Raw genomic sequence first — 19,037 nt, forward strand, 5'->3', positions numbered from 1 at the left:
TTCCTAACTGTTTTGCCTCTGAAAATCTACCAATGAACATAGTGGAAGTAAAAAGAAAAAAAAAGAATACAAACTGTGTGGTGTAAAATACTTTTTGGTCCCAGAATGTACCTTTGAATAGATGAAGTCACAGCATTATTGCTATGCAGCACAACATCCTTGTTTATGTATATATTACATAGATATTTTTTGTGGTCTTTCAGATTACATTTGTCATAAATATCCTATTACTTAGAGCAGAATAAATTAAAATCACCATTTCCACTGCTTTTGAAATACTTGCAAGGGATCAAATGTGATGCGGAAGGAATCGTGCACAGCTTTCAGAGGGGTTATCAGCAAGGTTCATACTTATATTCAAGGGCAATGTTTTATCAATTTTGTTAAACGTAACGGAGAGCTTCTGAACTTGTTAATCCTCCAGTGGGATGTCAGTCTGAGCTTTGTGGAGATGCGTGGTTCTTAAACTCACATTTTCCTCTTTTTCCCTATCAGGTTTTGCAGCGACTGATTAAATCTAGAGGAAAGTCACAAAGTAAACACTTGAATGTTCAGTTGGTGGCAGCTGATAAACTTGCACAATGCCCACCAGTAAGTACAGAAGAAAGGCTAAAGAACTTGTCATACGTGGAGTTTTAAAGATTTCTGCCGTGTTGGTCCTTTATTGTAGCTGAGTTCACGTGCTATTGCTTCGCTTCACAGTGATTCAGACAGCCCTGCAACTGCAACCCTAGAGCAGCTTTTATTGCTAAGAAAGAAAAGCGTTTGCTACTTTCTTCACAATTATCTCAGAAGTTGGGTTTACTTTTATCTTTGACAAGCTGACAGGGCAGAAATGACGTGGTAAAACTGAACTTCCAGCAGCGCATTAGCGAGTTGCATCATTCGAGGAGCAGCGCTGGCTGAAGGCGCTGAAGGGCCAAAGTCTCCAAGCCCTGGTTTGAGGGAAGCTGCGGAGGAGTTTCCTTGAGCTGCGTAGTGAGTCCAGCCCACTGCCCATGTGGGTGAGTCCTGCGTGGCTGCACGCACGTGTGCCCTCAGCCTCCTGACGCAGCAGCACCAGGGAAACTCTTCCAGGTGCTTCACCCGAGCCTGGTCACTGCTCACAGACCTGATCCCAGAGGTACCGATACCACCTCAAATCACACTTCTTAAGGAGCTGAGGTCCTAGATACTTGGCAAGGCAGGCAGGTGCTCTGCAGGAAACTGTACCAGGCAGCTCAAACTTGTCTTTATTTTTGAAAACCAGACTTGTTTTCTATGGCAGAGAACACACTGTGGAAACAGGCTTGGCTGAGGGCTTGCTTCTACAGTGTGATAGCTGTGAGCAGCATTGATCTGGTAGTGCAGAGGCTGCTGTTCCTACCAGGAAAGTGATCAGCAAATGCAGCCTGTGGCTTACCATCTTTCTCACACCAAAGCACTGTGAGGAGAATCAGAGGAATTCAGACTAGGCATCAGGAAGGATTCTGTGATCGTACTCTCTAACTTAAAGTTTCAGATAAAACAAAGTTCAAACAGCTTTTGTTCTGGAGTAATGATCCACAAGGGTTTATTTCCATTAAACTTTGGTTTTGTATGCTTCTAAGATACCAAACTTCTTAGCCTCCACTTCACGTGTCCCCACTGGCCATAAAGAGGTAATTCGGGTACTTCTGGACACTCCTCCTGCATAGAGCAAAGATGGTGCTTTCGAACTGTTCCCCTTGGTAGGGATTCAGCCGAGCCACATCTCCTTTACTCCAGTGCTCTCATGTCCAACACATGTCCCAGAGCATGTCCCAGACACACATTGAGGAGTAGTTGACGTAGATCTGTCAGAGCGCTTAATCTTGGGGGTTTTGCACGATGTTTGGGTGTTTGGGGTTTGAAAAGCCTTGTTTCTGCCCTCTCTGCCAAGGGCAGCGCCACTCAAAGCATCTGGTTACAGTAACTGGAGACTGTTCCTTGTCTCGTCCTCATTTCCCTCTTCGAGCAGCACCGAAAGCTGCTCAAACCACCCCGTTTCTTCTGGAGCAGTTAGCTATGTTGCGCTTTTCACGTGTAATTTTCTACTGAATTGCTATGTCTTAAAACAATGACAGAGAATTCCTGTGAGGCACTCAGGTCCAATTAGCTAAACCAATGTTGTACACCTTCCTGTAGTACAAAACAATTCCTGGAAAGGTCTGTGTCTGCCTTCCCAGCTCCTAAGGGGTGTGAGCCAAGGGAACTGCCCCTGCACCTGTTAGAATCCTGCTGGTGCTGTTTGCACTGTGCCGTCAGCGGGAGCTCGCATGCACAGCAACCTGCCACACATTTTTCATTCTTCACATTTTGAAGGGTTTATTTATTTTTCCACCTGCACAGAGGAACCCGTGTGCGTTTCACAGCCTCAGTTGCTCTTTTGTGCAGTCATTTCCTCTTGCTCCCCTGGGATTTGCTCACAGCAGTTGAAGTGATGCAATAGCTGCGTGGCTTGAAAGGAGCAGCGTGCAGCACGGGGTGCGTGTTGCAGCTTGTTCCTCCACCATAGCACTGAACGCTGTCCCAGTTTGTAGTAAAGTCTGCCTTAATACCCAGTCCTGCGGTTCTAGTTTGTTGCCCAAGACAACAAAGGGACCCCACCCGGATAAGAAAAGTTTTCCCAAGTTGTTTGGGGAGGGTAGAGCCTAGTCTGTCACGAGCCAAACACAAGATTTTCAAGACAATCCCCACGCGATACAGATATACACAGGTGAAGTGCCTTGCTATACCAGGTCACATTTCAGAGCCAGACCCACGAGCTCTGCCTTCAGAATTTGTGTTTTCCTTAATTAAGCTTTTTAACCCAGTGTTCAAATTATCTGGTAAAATCTGAAATGAAATTGCTGTGAATTCACACTGAAGGCTTGCGTTACGTTAATGTGTTAGCCAAAGTCTGCGGTGAAGCCAGCAGGACCTTCCTAACCACATTTCACTACTGTCAGAAAGTGTTCATTTTTGCTCATGAGTGTTTAGATTTGGTTGCATTTAAATTGAAGGACCGAGTTGATTCATGATTTAATTAACTATAGGTACACTGCTAAGACCAAAGACATCCCTGTCTGTCTTCTGCACTGTGACCTGCTTCATCTGTGTTGCGGCTCAAATTCCTGCAAGAGCATTAGTTGTTTAAAGTGAAGATACTTGAAAACCATAAAAGCCACACTTTTTTTTTTCATTTGCTGCAAGTCAGTCTTAAGTAATCAGATGGTGCTGTGTGTCTAGACGTTACAAAAATAGCTCTCTTTTTGGCATATTTAAGTTCAGGAACTGCTTTCATTATTAATTCCTTGCTAGTCTTTCACTGATGCTGCTCAAGCCAGGGCTAAGCATGCCTCTCGCTGCGTGGCTCTGTTCAGCAGGGACATCATATGGCTCAGAGAAACAGGAACCGTGCTAATCATGCAGCTCTAAATCTTCTGGACGTATACATTTCATTATGATTGTTGTTACTGCGTTTGGATTCATGCCAATGCTAAGAGAGGGTACATATCCCTCCGGTCTATGTGACATGACCTAAAAGATACCATAATTCTACCCTAAAACTGAAACGCATCGGTATAATGAAAAATAGCAATAGGCAATTTTAGTTCGTGTTGCTGACGGGGTAACAGACTTAAGAATATTTTACAGTGACACTAGAGTGAAACAAAAGCAATAGCAGAGGACAGTGGCTACTGAAAAAATACAGGAAATATCTCTGTATTAAAGCATATCTCTTAGGAAATACTAATATATCGAAAAGCTTACATGATAAATGTTTTATGCGTGTGGTAAAATGCTGCAGTCAATAAATTGCATTTCAGGGAGAACTGGGAAGAAATTGCTTTGTTCCATGAGCCTTACAAACAAGGATCTTTTACAATGATTCTTCGAACTCTCTTCTAACTCCTCCCAGATACATAGAAATAGAACAAGTGCAGTTTAGCTATGAGCAGAGCTGTTAAATTCAGGAAAAAAGCTTTTATCTTTGCAGAGAAAAAAATGCTTTCTTTATAGTTTTTCTCTGTAAAACGCTGTAGAGCCCTGGAATCCGGATCCTGCCAGTTTTGCAGCTTTTCCAGGTGACCTTGAAGTGGCAGCCTGAGAGGCTCGCTGGTACCGTTCCTACGGTATCTCGGAGTTAATTGTTGAAAAGGTGACACTTCCATTGCGACTGTTGGAAGTCCTTCCCTAATTTCGGTTTAACTGAGATCACTGTCAAAATACCAGATGAAGCTGTGTTCTGCCACAGAGCTGCATGGTTTAAGTACTTTAGGAGCTAGAGTTTTGGCTGGTGCTATTTGGAAGTGCATGAGGCTGCTACCCCATTGCGAAAGAGGCTGTAGGTAGCAGCAGTGGAGGTCCCATCGCTGCTCACTTTGCAGCAGGCTGAACTGTGCCTGTACAGCACCTTGTGAGCCCCTGGAGTGTGTCAGGTGTGTACACAGAGGAGCAGAAGAAGGAGCAATAAGCACTGCGTTCAATGAAAGGACGCAGTGTTGGGAGTATTCGTAGCACTGCAAGTGAAAGGATGTTCCATACTTGCCAGCAGGGGAGGAGACACTTCTCTACCATGCTGATAAATAAGAATAAACCAGTAAAATGGTTTTAGCATTCAAGTAAGTGCTGGAGCAGCCTTTTGGGCAGAAGGTAGGTGCAAGACGGAGATTTCTAATAACCTCCTCATGCGGCTGGTTTGTTACGCTGGAGACGTCAGCTCTGTGTCCATTGGGTAGCTGTATGAATCCGCTGTGGTTGGTATCGGTTACTCAGCACCTGCACCACCTGCACTTGTCATTTCCTGTGAGAATCTCACAATAGGTTTTTTCCACTAGGGTGAGAGTCAAGATTAAAGACAAGGTACAGCAACTCACTGCTGAAAATACATGTATAGCAGCGGAAAAGCTCCTACATGGCCTGGCAGATCTGAGAGCAGCTACAGGGCTGTCTGTCTAGCTAGGCATAAGCAGGTAGTTACACACGGTGCGTGGAGACAGACTGAAGGGTTGCTGGCTGTGCTGTCACAGCAGTGAGCAGCAGGACTGCTGACAGAGCAGCGTGCTGCATCGCTCCTCTGAAAACCTCTGCTAGGGGCACGAGTCACTCTGGAAGTGCAAGCATGCATGAGTCTTGGGTTCAACACCAACGTAAGCATCCCTGTGTTACTCTGGCCAGTAGCTTTAGGTCCTGCCTTCTTTGTGCTGGGTTTTGAGCAGTGAATTCATTCATGCAGTCCCGTGCCTTTGAGCGTGGTGGGCCCCATGCAACATCTGGCGACTCTCACTGAAAGGATTTGGTGAATTCTGAGAGCTTTGGCTTTTGATCACCGTATAAGCCCACTCACATCGTTTTCCGTTGCAATTGCCATGCTCTCATTGTAATTTATTTAATTCTAAAGGCTTAGCATGATGAGAATTGTTTAACATCTCTCATTTCTTCCATACCATCGTAATGAACTGAACTTTGTTGTTGTGATCAGGAAATGTTTGATGTAATTTTGGATGAAAATCAGCTCGAAGACGCTTGCGAACACTTGGCAGAATATCTCGAGGCATACTGGCGTGCTACTCACACCACCAGTAGCACACCCATGACTCCTCTTCTTGGGCGAAATTTAGGATCCACTGCACTTTCACCATATCCTGCTGCAATCTCTGGACTACAGGTATGAAAACACATTTCAGCCCCAACAGCAGTGCAGCTCAGGTATTCTTTTTTTTATTATCTTTGGGAAAATGGTGTAACATAGAGCATCATTCTTATTTGTTTCATTATTATTGTTCACTGGTTGGCCACAGCCAGCAGTAAGAGGCCCTCAAAATAGAGGCCTGTAAGCAGTGGAGACGCAGCTGTGTGCTGAAGTGCTGGGACTGTTCTGGCTTTAATGGGAACTGAAATGGCCATAAATTTTCTGGCAAGGAGCTAGTTCTTGAGGAGGGGACAGACGACACTGTCGAGTGGCATTATAGTCGTATTAAAAAATTTTGAACCCTGAAAAAATGCTGGCAAAAATGAGATCCTCTCAGATTGAGAGTAAGCAGCTATGATTTGTCACAGCAGTTGAGCTAACAGCTATTGCAGTCGAGAATGTAGAGCAGTTTTGGTCCCATTGCTGTTCCGGTCCCATTTTGTTACCCTCATAATTCACAAAACATTCACTGTTGGGTGAAAAACTTCCATGTTTGTCTCTCGTATCAGCAAAATGCCTTCACCTGTTTGAGTTTCTTTGAGTGTGAATAATATACATCTCTTACCCATTGAAAAAAATTCTGACCATTTTTTTCCACAGGCATAGCTCAAAATCGGCTGAACTTTGAAACTTCAAACGTGGCATGTAAATAGTCCTTAATGAGAAGTACGTGCTTTACTAAGTTTGAAAACAGAAAATGTTTTTGAAGTAATAGTTCTGAATGCTTGAACGATCAGGATTGTAGTGAACTTTTAAGTCTGAAAGTTTCAGAAGGTGTTTTGTGTGCGTGTGGCTTTTAGGAATGTGCACTTCCTAATGTATGTCAAAAGCAGAGCTGAACAAACTGCCTCTAATGAATAATTCACCTGACAAATTTAACTTCTGTTCTGCTTGTAGAATATCTGGAAGCAGGTAACAATTTTGAAGGAAACAATTCTTTGTTCAGTGTTTTCAATTAATATAAAGCTTTTTTGTGTTTTTTTTTTCTATTTTTTTTTTCTGTGGGTGAACTGCACTTCACAGAAGGTGCATGGGATTTGATACTCACGTTTCTAATGATGTGCTTGATTTTATTAGGATCAGTAAGTCACTGTTTCCTGACTGGCTGAATGCACAAACACTGTTCTGTTACTAATAAAGCGCACATGTAAAATGTTGTTTCCATTTTCACTTGCCTTAAAATTTCAGTTTTCCATCCCTTCATGACAATAAAATCCCATCTGTAGAACTTTCACCTCTTCAGTTTCATTTTGAAAACTGGGTGTATCCACAGAATTTTTTTCAGGCATTTATTTCTCTCTGATCAATGGACACCAGCAGTGACTGTGAAATGTTGCTCCATTTACTTAGGGAAAACTCACACTGAAGATGAAAATCACCCCTGTGCAGTGGGCTGGCTGAAGGTATGCATCACTTAATCCCCACTTCACCCTACTTGTGAAGGCTTAGATGGGACTTGACTGGTGCTAGTACTCTGCAGAGGGGTAAATTTCTCCCTGAGTGGATGCTGTGCCCATCTAAAGACAGCAGCATTTGCCTTTCAGTGCCACTCAAGTGTTGCAGCCCATTTAAGGAGTTCTGGTGTTTGTACGTGCTTATCTTAGAGACTTCCACCACCTGAAGTGCTTCTCCTCCTAAAAGATGTGTCCTAATTCAAACCTTCGGAAGGATTTGCATCCGTTTTAAATGTAGCGATGTGATGGTGGTGATTAAAGCACCCACAGGAATCCTAGGAATTAAACTAGCGTAGGTGATTATGATAAATTAAGAACTTTTACTTATGACCTTGTGACTCCTTCTTGGGGAACTGAATATCAGAAGCCCAGGGCTTTTTATACCAGCCACACCTGAGAGTGGTGCAGATCCGCTGGGACAATCTGATGGCATTTTACCGAATCAGGACTTGGGAGTGTTTCTTTTTTAACTCGATTGCCATTTGGAGTTCAGCTTATTGAGAACTGAAACTTCTGATTTAACTTATATCTTCCGCAAAGGACGTGAGGGTGCAGTTAACTGGTGTGTGTACAGCAAAGAGCAAAAGGGAGGAGGGTTTGCTCAGCAGCACGCTCCAGCTGAGCCCCACCGCAGGGGCTGTGTCTGGTGCACCTGCCACTTGGCCCTTGGTTGTGAGCTTGCCTAACAGGGAAAGATGTTGGTGTCCGGCTGCGTGTGCTTGCAGGTAGAAGAGAGGCGTGTTGTGGAAGGAAGAGCAGGTTTTGTCATCGCCAGCTCCGAGGGGCCAGTGGTTAGCCCTCGTGGCTAATCTCTGGTTAGGCCTAGATCTACATAGTTTGGGCTAATTCCAGTGAATGGCCTTAACCCTGTAGTTCCCGTCTTGGGGAATGTGTTTCTTAGGCCCCCCAGGACTTGCATTTTAAGTCCACAACTGAAGAAAATGCAATCCAGCTTATGGTGCAGATCGTGCTGCACCATCAAAAGTTAGGTGGGGCATGACAGCAGCATGCAGCCACAGCACGGTTGTGCCACAGTTGCACAGTCTCGGGAGCCAAATAGTGGGCTCAGAATAGCTACACAGTCACAGCAGGGAAACAGAAAGGGTTCAGGAAAAGAGCAGGCTGCATCCAGAGAGGAAATTACTACAGGGAAGGTAGAGGGCATGAGCACAGGTAGTTAAAGTTGCCCTTGAAGAAAATACGTGGACTGTGGCGTACGATCACTGCTAAAAGATGGTGCTAGAAGGAAAACTTGGGGATAGCGTGGTAGGAGTTGCTGCCCAGTAATGGAGCGTGTGAGTGTGCAGAACGGCACCTCTGTGTCCGCTCACCCAGGGGCTGGTGTCTTCGAGTAACCTTGGTAACATCAATCCACGTACGGGGATGGGACATCCGATCTGCTCTGCTGGAAATGGACACCCGCCCGCACCGATACTTCCCCATGCAGACAAGCCTTTTAGTATAAATTATGCAGTTAAACAGTTGCCATGGAGAGGTTGTAGCAATAGGAGGAAGGTTTTGTAGCACAGACAGCATCGTCCGAAATTTCAGGAGTGAGAGGAGCAGACGGTGCTGTCTGTGCCTGTGAGCAGGAGGCCCCGAGGGGGCAGCCGTTGTGGCACATTCTGCTAAAGGACAGAGCAGCAGAGGGACTTTGGGGCTAGAGTCTAGGGAAGGAGAAGCAGTGACTGGGTTTGTTCTGAGAGTACGGATGGCTGGACTGCTGAGAGGTTCAATGTGGTGACAGTTAACAGAATGTTATTTCTGTACAGGCTACTTCTTTGTTGTGCTAGTTCACTGGCAAAAAAAAAAAGCAAACTAATCAACTAATCTTGTCTGTATGTAATGCGTTATCCATATGGGAATGTGAGGATAGCAGAGGCTAAATCTTTTAATTATCTCAGTAAAAGATTTTCTGTTGCCTTATTTAAAATTTTTATTATGTTTTAGTTGGAAGAACTTGTTAATATTTTAATCACCCCTCAGCTAGATAGCTGCCCATCAGTTGTTTGGTCCTGGGGAGGTTTTTAAATAGGGCTCAGAGAGCTGCACCTTTAAAAGCTACAGGAAAAAAGACCCTCTCCAGATGTTTTGTAGAAATACATAGGTCAATGATGAACTATTTCTAAGCAGAATAGAGGCATGAATGTAACTATGTTCGTGATCAGAGAAAAGTGATAAATGCTGAATACATCAGCTCACTTTTCATGCTAAATGGCCTGCAATATTTAACAAGGTGAATACCATAAGAAAAAAAAAAGCATTATAATACTATATATATATAGCTACATTATATATATATATGCATATAAATACATATAATAATCAGTCTGCTTTCAGCTCTAGGAACCAGACTGTTGTTGTGACCCATTCCTGTAAGCATACAGGTTTTAATATAAAATGAATTACTCAAAAGTGGATGGATTCTGAAAGACCTCAGAATAAGTTTCAAAACTAGCTTGAAAATACAAAATACTCTTTATTTGTACTAATGCTTGGATTCTTTGACACTTGTAGAGCCAGCGTATGAGGCACAGCAGCCATTCTGCAGAGAACTCTCCCATTGAGCGACGAAGTCTAATGACCTCAGATGAAAATTATCACAATGAAAGGGCTCGGAAGAGCAGGAACCGCTTGTCTTCCAGTTCCCAACACAGCCGAGATCACTATCCTCTAGTGGAAGAAGAGTACTCTGACTCATACCAGGACACTTACAAACCCCATAGGAACCGAGGATCCCCTGGAGGATATAGCCATGATTCACGACATAGGCTTTGAGTTCAAGAACCCGGGGAAAAAATAGTATTCATCAGTTGATAACTTGCCATAACGTAGCTAGGAAAACCAATTCATCTTAATTTGGCAGATGTAATGCGGTCATACTGAGGTTACAATCTGCTGTCATTTGATGTTAAGTAGGGGACAAAAAAAGTTACCATGCCCTTACGTTTATGCCCGATCATATAGGTTGTATTTGGGTTTTGTTTTTTTTAGTACAGCATTTACATTTATAGCCATGCCTTTTCTTGTCATTAGATATTAGGCACATCAGTTTGTAATTTAGGATACTTATCAAGGCACTTATAAAATAATTTCCTGTGCTGGAAATTCCAAATGACCAGTTCCAGTTGGAACCAATTTATAAGCCAATTCCTGTTGGAATTCGGGTGAATTGACTGGAAAGTCGACTTGAGCATGTTGCAATCAATTGAAAAAAATAAAATGAAAAATCTGAAAATTACAAATCACTAGGAGCTGGAAAGTCAGCTACAGTATTTGTTTGCTGGAAGCTCAATTTACATTTAGAGTTAGAATAAAAGTATTTTATTCTAGAATAAAAGTATTTTATTCTAACTACTTACTTCCAGAACAGCTTTTTCAGACAAACCAAACAAACAATTTATTGAGAGTGCCAAATATCACAAATTATTGCAGCAGTTACAAAATACTTTCCAGTTTGAAATTATTTTTTGACCTGGCATGAGTGTTGCAGCAAAATGATTTCTTTAGTTTAGCCAGTACTGGCATTTGTGTTGCAGTCAGCAAAGATGAACTATGACAGGATCAAGGGAAATAGGAACATGAACAAACGTAGGAATGGTTTGTATGGTTAGAGGTTGAGAATAGGCTTTTTTTTTTTTTCTCTCGCTTACCTGAATATAGCTAGTAGTCCCAAAACAGAATATTGGTGGATAGATAAGTAATTTTTTCTCCCATTTTTACTATTCTGCCTTTTTAAATGAAAAACAATACACTTTTCTTACCCAGTATGTAGACTACCCACATTCCAGTACGTCTGAGTACCTGTTTGTTACATCTTTCAAAATCCATCTTTGAATGTCTGAAAATTCCAGCATCGCACAAGAATTCTCCAGAAGAACATCAGTTTAAATTTCAGTAGTGAAATCTGAGGGAAGGGGGCGGGGTTGAACACTCATAAAGTATCAAAAGTTAAAATAGGAAATTGGTCAGAATTAGCTTGCAATAAAAATGGAGTATCAGAAAAAAAAATCTGCTCACATAAAGTTGTAGAGCTGACGTTTTTAATTCAAAGAACTATGATAAATCTTTGGAGATACTGCTGCCTTACTTCTTAATGATCACTTCTTCTCACCCACTGAGTCTTCATTTCTTTTTAAATAGATAAACTTATGTGATCAGACCTTATGTCTTACATCATCAGTGAAGCCTTAGATCCAATATGATGGAAAAAGTTACCAGAACTGACAATTTTGTACAACACACTGATGTCTTTAAGCAGAGACTCCTAAAGCTCCACACTGCATGCATTTTCTAAAATTGACAGAACTATGCTGAACGTGCATTTTTTATGCAGGTTCATGGCAAAACTATTTTTGCAAAAAATGAGGATCATTGACTTTTGTATCCGCTTCTTTTCTTCCCAAAAGCGGGCTTTAAAAGCATGTAGCACTAACTGAACTTCCTGGATACTACAGTTTATTCTACTTTCTGGACCAGTTAACAAAGATCACTGAGATTTTCCACCACCATTGAGTCTGGTTATCTTCTTGTTGTTACTAACAAGAAAAGTAATTCATCTCATATCTGGTATAGCCAAAAATGATGTACATCTCTAGCAGCATTAAAAAATCGTGGATGCATGATTAGTTTTTTAAACAGTTCTTCTGCCTAAAAGGCATCCTTAAACATTACTAGGTGATTCAAATGGGCCAGTTACCAAGAAAAAATTTAGAATACCTGCATCCATTGGAGTAGTAGAGTTAAGAATGGACACGACAGACCTGATCCCGTTTGATTTCCTCCAACTAAATGCCTGCAGATTCCAAAAGCGCATTTAGGGTGAGAAAGCACCACGAGATCTGGTCTGGGAATGGTAGCTTCAGCTGCCTTCTCTAATATTTTCTGCTATAGCACAGTGGAGCATTCTCCAGTAATTTTTACAAATCTTTATTACATGTACAGCACACATACCTGCATGAGAAAGAAGGCATTAGGCAAAACATTTTTTCTATAAGCTTTAATAAGTTTCTTGTTTGTGTGCATTAAAGTATTAATTGCAAAGGATGCACTGAGATGTATAAAGCTAGATTAGACAGCTGTTTATCTTTATTCTGTAGTAGCATTAGGGATCAGATCATTTAATTGCTTGAAGATATTTGCATTTTAATGGCAGGTAGCTGCGGAGCACCTACATATATTTTCTAGTAAACAAGGTTACTGCTTTATCATTTCCTAGACAAAAATGGCATTTATTTCTAGAGCCTTTTGGAGCCTTGTTTTGAAGTCTTCCATGTCACGCTAGTAAAGGGAAAGATCTACACAACACATATGCATAAATTCCATCACCTGCAGCATCTGAAGTGCCAAAACTACTTTCTTTGTTCTAATAAATCGATCTCGTGAGGGAAGTCATGTATTGTCTTGAAGGAACCTATCGAGTTCCTTTATTATATGGGTTTAAGTTTACTTTACTATTGTATGTAATTAGTTTACCCTCTTCTCTCCCACTGTCCATTCCATTTTAATATAAGAACTCAATTATAAAAGATCCAGCAGATCTCATTGCTTGGTGGTTTTTTTATTCTTTGAAGATAGATATATCTTTAAGTACAAATATACTGAACATGCTGATAGATTATTAATTTATTCTAGATACGAGCTACTGGAACTCTTTCATTTTTAAAAATAAATTATTTTTAGGAAACACAGTAATCAGTGACAGCTGCAATGTTGATCAGGACATGTTAACTCATAGTATTTGTATTAGAACTTCAGCAATGCTAGCCAGCTGTATTGTGATTTATTATGCAATGGCGCTATATAAAATTGTGAAGTTCATGTATTCCTCAATGAATACGAGTACGACTAATTTTCCAGTCCTCATACCATTTCTCTTGCTATTAAAATATTATTACCGTAAAGATCAGAGTTCTGTTCCTAAGCTCTGGCTTATACAGAGAATTTTAGAAATGTTTATATATTTTTTTTGTTACATTTTTTTGTTTTTTTTTTTTTTGTTAGGACACTTTTGGATTGCTGATAGTTTGCCCAATAAAAGTGATACGGCAGTATTAAGGTCTAAAGACAATATATGTCAGTGCATTCATGTGCTTGTGAATGGATTAGCAAAGTATTTCAAAAATCTTGTAGCCCCTTTAAAGACCATTCACTGTTAAATTCTTAATTCAAAGTATTTCCTTTTTGGCAAGTTGTATTTAACAGATGTACAGGTTCTTATACTTAGCTACATGGCCGAGCAGTTATCCTATGGGATGTGCACCTCACAACTGACGGTGTTTTCTCAGTGAGTATATTATGAAATTGCTGTTTAAAAGGGAAGACAATTAAAGCCGTTCTACGTCACATTTTAGTTTATAAATAGTAGGCCAAATTCTGTGATCATTTTCTAAACGTGGTGAGCTGGTAAAAATCAGTCAAGCACCGCTAGTGCAGCGTGGCCCTATGCCTAGATTTTCCTCTGAAATATCGTCTTACCGTGGAAATGAGGTGGTGCCCCATATTCTGTACTTGCTAAGCAAGAGGAGTTCGTGAAGCACGCCCCGTGTCTCGCTAGGCACACCACTTCTCATTGCCGAGCCCGCTTCTGGCACCGCGTCTTTCTGGCTGGCTCTGAGCGACCCAGGCACGCCAGCAGGCATGGGGCGGAGGGCGCTCGGTGCCTCCAGCAGGGCAGCTGCCAGCGCCCATTCGCAGAGCATTGCTGGTGGTTTCTGCAGATAGAAGAACATTTTACTGTTTTTTTTTTCTTTCTTTCTTTTTTTTTTTTTTTTCCTCCAGGTTTGAAAGCTTCTTCTGAAGTTGGCATTTGGGGGTTTAACCTGTTGTGTCCCTTACTTTTAAAATGTGGTTTAGCACGTATTCGTGGAGTGAAAATTACAAAAAGGAGGACAGGTGGCTGTAGGAACAAGAAAATGATGGTAGCTACTCTAGATGTGCATAGGCCCTTAAGCTGCAGTTCAGTTTGACTGCACATCTTCTGAATTCAGTTTGGTCTTGGTGCTGTAGACTCCTCTGAGACCCCCAAAACCTCTTTCCCACTATCACTCTACTATTTCCCAAGATAATATTGCTAATACTGTTACCTTAGAGCATACTAATTTGAGTAAATCAGGGCTTTCATTAGTCACATTTGCTTTAGGAATATATTAAATGTGTCCTCTGGTGTATTTTGTTTTCCAAGTTCAGTGCTTTTTAAGCCTGTACTTGATTCCACAGCCTTCACATATTTAAAGAAAAAAATAATTAAGAGACCACAAAGGAAAAAAAAAAAAATCAAAATCAAAATCTGATGCATGTTGTGTAAAATACCGCTTAGACAAATCTATTTTCTCTCTTAAAAGTCATTACTTTAAAATTAGGTCATCCGCCCCAGTTGGTGTTAAAGCAGGTTTAGCTACCTGGCGTTTTGCTGCCGTGTCTTTTGATGCAGTCACCTCCCAGTCCTTCAGTCCTTGCTTCTCCAGAGAGTAAGAAGACTGCAAGGTACTGTAACGTAGCCAACTTTAGCTTTGGGGAAATGAAGTTAGTGCTATTGTTAAAGTGAGACCAAAAGAGAGTACGTTATTTGAAGAGCAGCTATTTGAATAACCTGTGTTAGATTGTTATTCAAGTGCAATTTATTTTATAGAGAAAAATAAAGGGACATTTTAATAATGTTGTGAAAGGAATTAGCTTGGAAAAGAGCTGAGGATTCTGCTTAGTATCCAAACTTTTGTTAGGCTGGAGACAAAAGTTTTCTCCCTGACACAGAATCCGTTTAAGTCCAGAGCAACAGTCTGCTCGAATCATACACAAAACTGGGGAGAAGGTAGAAATTATTCTGAGGCAGATAAAAGAGCGTGTCATTCCTTTTATGACTCATAGCCAATTTCTCTGAATGTGGCGAGGCGGGGCGTAGCGCTGCCTTGGTCTCAGTGGTGTTTCTAGACTCACCTTTTCCCCTCAGACGTCTTGGCAGTGCGGGACTGTCTGGACTGGGTCCTGCTGCTGACACCGCGTTTGACTGCCTTGTCTGTAAACGTCACATACCACAGATCACTTGCCTTACAAGTATTTCCTGAAAAACAAAATAGAGTAAACTTGGTGCCAGAGTCCCCTCTGATATTACTTCTACTCTGCAGAAGCAGTAGAAAATCAATATAGTGAGGAAATGTATTGTACAGTACAGATTAGTGTATTTGCCAATGATGTAAAAACAGAGCAAGGGAAAAGAAGCACATTTGTAATAGCACAAAGTTACAGTTAGTCCACTATTGCACTGGGCATTGTATTTTTGAAAAACTGGGTAGATCCTTTGATCCAGCATCAATGGATTTACTGCATTTTCAGTCGGTTTAACTCGTTGCCTGATCCTCCAGCAGTTCATTCCTAAGGCCTTGCATTTTGCATACGTGACTTGATTTTTCAACAACTTCTATTCCCTCCGTAGTAATTAACGAAGAAAGGACCTTTTAAAATTACAAAGTCCACTGCCTTCATTTCTGCCGATTTCCTCCTCCAAGCTGAAACTCCGTGCACGTAAGCAAACTTCCAGTTACGGCCAACGTATCAATGGTGGCAGCTGACTGCTGGCTGTACCCAAGGTCCATGACAAAGCGCTCCTGATGCCCTACTTGGGGCCATAATGCTACCGTGTGCGGGGCCGGGAGGTGCAGGAGAGAAGAAGGGCCCACCCGGCGTGCTGGGACACTGCTGAGAGTTTAAAACCGAAAGGCAAGCAAGCTTAAGGAACATGTGCATGGGCTCAAGGTGTGTTGGCATTGGCAGCAGGCCTGGCTCTCCTCCCGAGCAAGCAAAGTCAGTGAGGTTGCACGGGAGCAGCACGGGGAGAATCGGGCAGTGCAACCATGTGTCTGCATGAGGAACGGAGGGCTACAGAAAAGAAACGAGCACTCGAGCTGCAAACCCTGGACCTTGGGCTTCTCAGCTGCCAGCAGATCTGCTGGTTGCTGCGCCTGGATCCTGGCGATGGCTTGGCCGAGCTGCCCCAGCCTCGCTGGGAGCCAGGTCAGAGTCACCGTAGTGAAGACATCACTGCCTCTGCCGGAAAAGATACCCCAAAATGTACGTTTTCTGCTGATTTGCCCCTTTCTGTTCTTACCTCTATAGATACTGTCTGTGTAGCATTCGACGAGGCATGCTGGGTAAAACATACTATGCAAATGTGTACAGTGCTGCATGCTCTGCTCTCCCTCGGCTTTCAGTGGCTTTCCAAGAAAAAAAAGAAAGTGTTGTTATTTTTGTGATCAGAATCATTTAAAAAAGACGATGCAGACTGCATGCTGGTAGTATCCTCATTTCTATGGATTTGTTTTATGGAATTTAGATGTACAAAACCGACCTGCATTACAATAACTTTTCTACAATAAATCAAAAACTACAAACAACGTTCCAAAGTCTTCTGAGTCTCTGTGTTCAGTACTCAGGACTGGGAAAATGCAGAGGAGTCATGAAAACAGTTGAGAACGTTGTGGCATTTTTATTGTTTAACGCTAGTTTTTGGAAGCAGCTTCACGTGTTAGCATTTTTAGTCAAAATTAATGAGATTCTGGAGAGAGACGTGCATCTGCTCTGAGTTGAACAAGGTTTATTTTTGAGTCTATCTGCTCTGAAATAGTCACAACCCAGAAGTACAGAGATCTGTGTGATATCTCACTACTCCATCAAGAAATAAAATGCTTTCGGCCAACTGCTCAGCTGAAGGATTCTCGAGAACATGAATGGTCTTTCAATCCAATCCCCAAGATGATCTCATATCAGTTTAACGTTTGTTCCTAGAAAGAAACTCTTATCAGAATAATGTGAGGTATTAAGGAGTGAAGGAGTAATTGAAGCAAAACCAAATGCTGTTTATAGTGTCTTGAAAGCAAGAAAGCACTGGAAGGTGCTGCCTTTAGCTAAATCCAAAAAGCAACCGCAGGAGTGGAATTACAGGGCGAGCTCCCTTCTGGAGTTGTTGGGGAAGCAAAGAGACTTCTTCAGAGTGAGTAAGAGCAGCCCAAACAAAGGCTGTGACCCTCTGAACCTGAGGGGCTGTGCTTTCAGCAGGCATGGCAGTGGGGGACCAAGTCGCACGGCGTTTCACGGAGCCCACCACGGGTTGCTGTTTGCTCTGCCTCCTGCCACCCACCTCCTCCTCGGGCGCCGGGGGCTCCTCTTGCATTTGCTGGGCTGATGGCACCTGCAACAGCCACGGTGTTTCTGCAGCCTTCTGGGGCTGCCTTCTATGGACAGAAATACATTCAGCAGGTAAGCTGTGTAATTAGGATGTGAATCAACTCTGACTTTTATGTATCTATTGCATGTGCAGGGGCTTAAACGTTTATAAATTGAATTACCTTGTCTAACTGTTCAGAATTAGACAGAAGCATGTGAGTTTTAATCAAAGCTGTTTAATTAAGAAACCACACCACAGGCCGGCAGCGCGCTTCTGACCTGTGGGGGTATGTGAGTGCCCCCAGTCTGCTTCATGGTTACCTGGAGCAAGACGCACACAACCTGACAAAGGCCTTTGGAATGTCCAGGAGGAAATTGTGTAATTGTATTTACAAAAAGCTGCGCCGATTTCTATTCCTGGAAAGCTTCCACCAGTTATGGCAAGGCTACTGCTAGCGCTGTCACGTAGGAAAGCAGCAGTGCAGCGAATGTTGAACCAGGCCATCCTGCAGTTGTCTTAGATTACAGCTGGACTACCAGAGGGAAGCAAGGGATGAAATCCTAACAGCTTCCTAAAATACACCATGTATTTCTTCATCTTGTGAAAATGCCACCCTGTTCTTGCAGTGGCTGGGTACAGAGAAGCGGCATGGCAGGACCCAGGGCGCTGGCCCCAACGCACAGCACCGCCTGCTCCGGCTCTGGCAGGTGCTGCTGCAGCTTACACCTTGCTTCAAAAAGCCACAGGGTCTAGCAAGAACTAGGTAGGGGGAAAAAACAACGCCTTGCTAGTTAAAGGTTTGAAATAACCATGTTTTGCTACCTTCTCGCCTACTTCGGTCACACCTACCTAACCCTGGGACGAGCCCACGGGTTTCGGAATCACTCGGTGTTTACACTGGGGGACTGCTGGTAGAGATGTACCGCGGCACCGAGCTTCTCCACTGAGGTTCAGCAGCAAGGACGAGTAGTTCCTCTGCAGGCTGAATGCCGAACTTGCCGAAAGGAGTGGCTGCGCTGCCCTGCTGACGGTCACAGCCCAGCCCAGCGCCTGCCGTGCTGACGTGGGCAGTGGCGGCTCCTGCCGCGTGCCTTGGTTTCTCTTTCACCTTCCCCGGCCAGCCGGGAGCTGCAGGTGCTGCACTCGGACACCCTTCCTTGCCCTAAGAGGAGGACCTGAATCTTGGTAACTTCAGCAGCTGGGCAGCAGGGAGGTGTGTTTGTGCACTGCGCTTACACGCAATAAAGTCTTGCTTTTTTTCCCAAGTCATGCTGCTTGCCGTGTCCAAGGTTAAAAATGAGGTCATGTCAAAACAGGGAACCAAAACTGCACAGAGCAAACAGCTTTCCTCCTCAAAGAGAGGCTTTTTTTCCCAGCCTGCCGGTGATTGTTCACCAAGCAAAGCTTTCAGACCAGCTGGAAGTGGCTGGGCTCACGCAGCAGAGCCTGTCTGGGTTTCCTGCCATTTAGGCAGCCCTGCATTGCTGGAAAGAAGCATGAAGCAGGAAGGCCACAGACAATAATATATTGTATCCAGTTATTTTCAACCTGGATGACTACAGATGTTACTGGTGCAGCGTGGGATTTATTTGTATCCGATTAAAGTTGTAATATTGAAGCTCATTATCAGGATGTTCATTTTCTTCAACTGCAACAAAAAGCACGAAATCCTGCAGATGTGAACAGAGACTCAGATCGCTCCAGACCTCGCTACTTCAGCTACGGGCCAGTTTGCAGCAGGGAAAACAAA

At 43.0% G+C, this 19,037-nt stretch overlaps 1 protein-coding gene and 1 long non-coding RNA gene across 8 annotated transcripts in view; one reads left to right on the forward strand and one right to left on the reverse strand.

Moving 5' to 3' along the window:
* The window catches only part of CACNB4 (calcium voltage-gated channel auxiliary subunit beta 4), a 65,659-nt gene extending 52,987 nt beyond the window's left edge, over positions 1-12,672 (forward strand). For 3 of the 6 annotated variants that reach the window (XM_038182399.2, XM_027457609.3, XM_021274275.4), the window contains 3 exons: positions 496-591; positions 5,465-5,650; positions 9,646-12,672. In XM_038182399.2, the coding sequence (XP_038038327.1) occupies positions 496-591; positions 5,465-5,650; positions 9,646-9,906 (543 nt within the window). In that variant the 3' untranslated portion in view covers positions 9,907-12,672. Of the gene's footprint in view, positions 1-495; positions 592-5,464; positions 5,651-6,274; positions 6,341-7,024; positions 7,078-9,645 lie in introns of all 6 variants that reach the window. The other 3 variants (XR_005267201.2, XR_005267202.2, XM_038182401.2) reach the window with 3 other exon arrangements.
* A 1,029-nt stretch (positions 12,673-13,701) lies between these two features.
* Positions 13,702-18,915, reverse strand: LOC113843689 (uncharacterized). 2 transcript variants are annotated; one of them, XR_011810805.1, is made up of 6 exons: positions 18,137-18,915; positions 17,261-17,354; positions 16,232-16,337; positions 15,064-15,187; positions 14,529-14,637; positions 13,702-13,841 (listed from the first exon to the last, which is right to left on the reverse strand). It is a non-coding gene; the product is annotated as an uncharacterized lncRNA (long non-coding RNA). The 2 variants fall into 2 exon arrangements; XR_011810806.1 differs by lacking the exon at positions 17,261-17,354.
* Positions 18,916-19,037: the final 122 nt, after the last annotated feature.

The sequence above is a fragment of the Anas platyrhynchos genome, chromosome 7, assembly GCF_047663525.1.
Source record: "Anas platyrhynchos isolate ZD024472 breed Pekin duck chromosome 7, IASCAAS_PekinDuck_T2T, whole genome shotgun sequence".
NCBI lineage: Eukaryota > Metazoa > Chordata > Aves > Anseriformes > Anatidae > Anas > Anas platyrhynchos.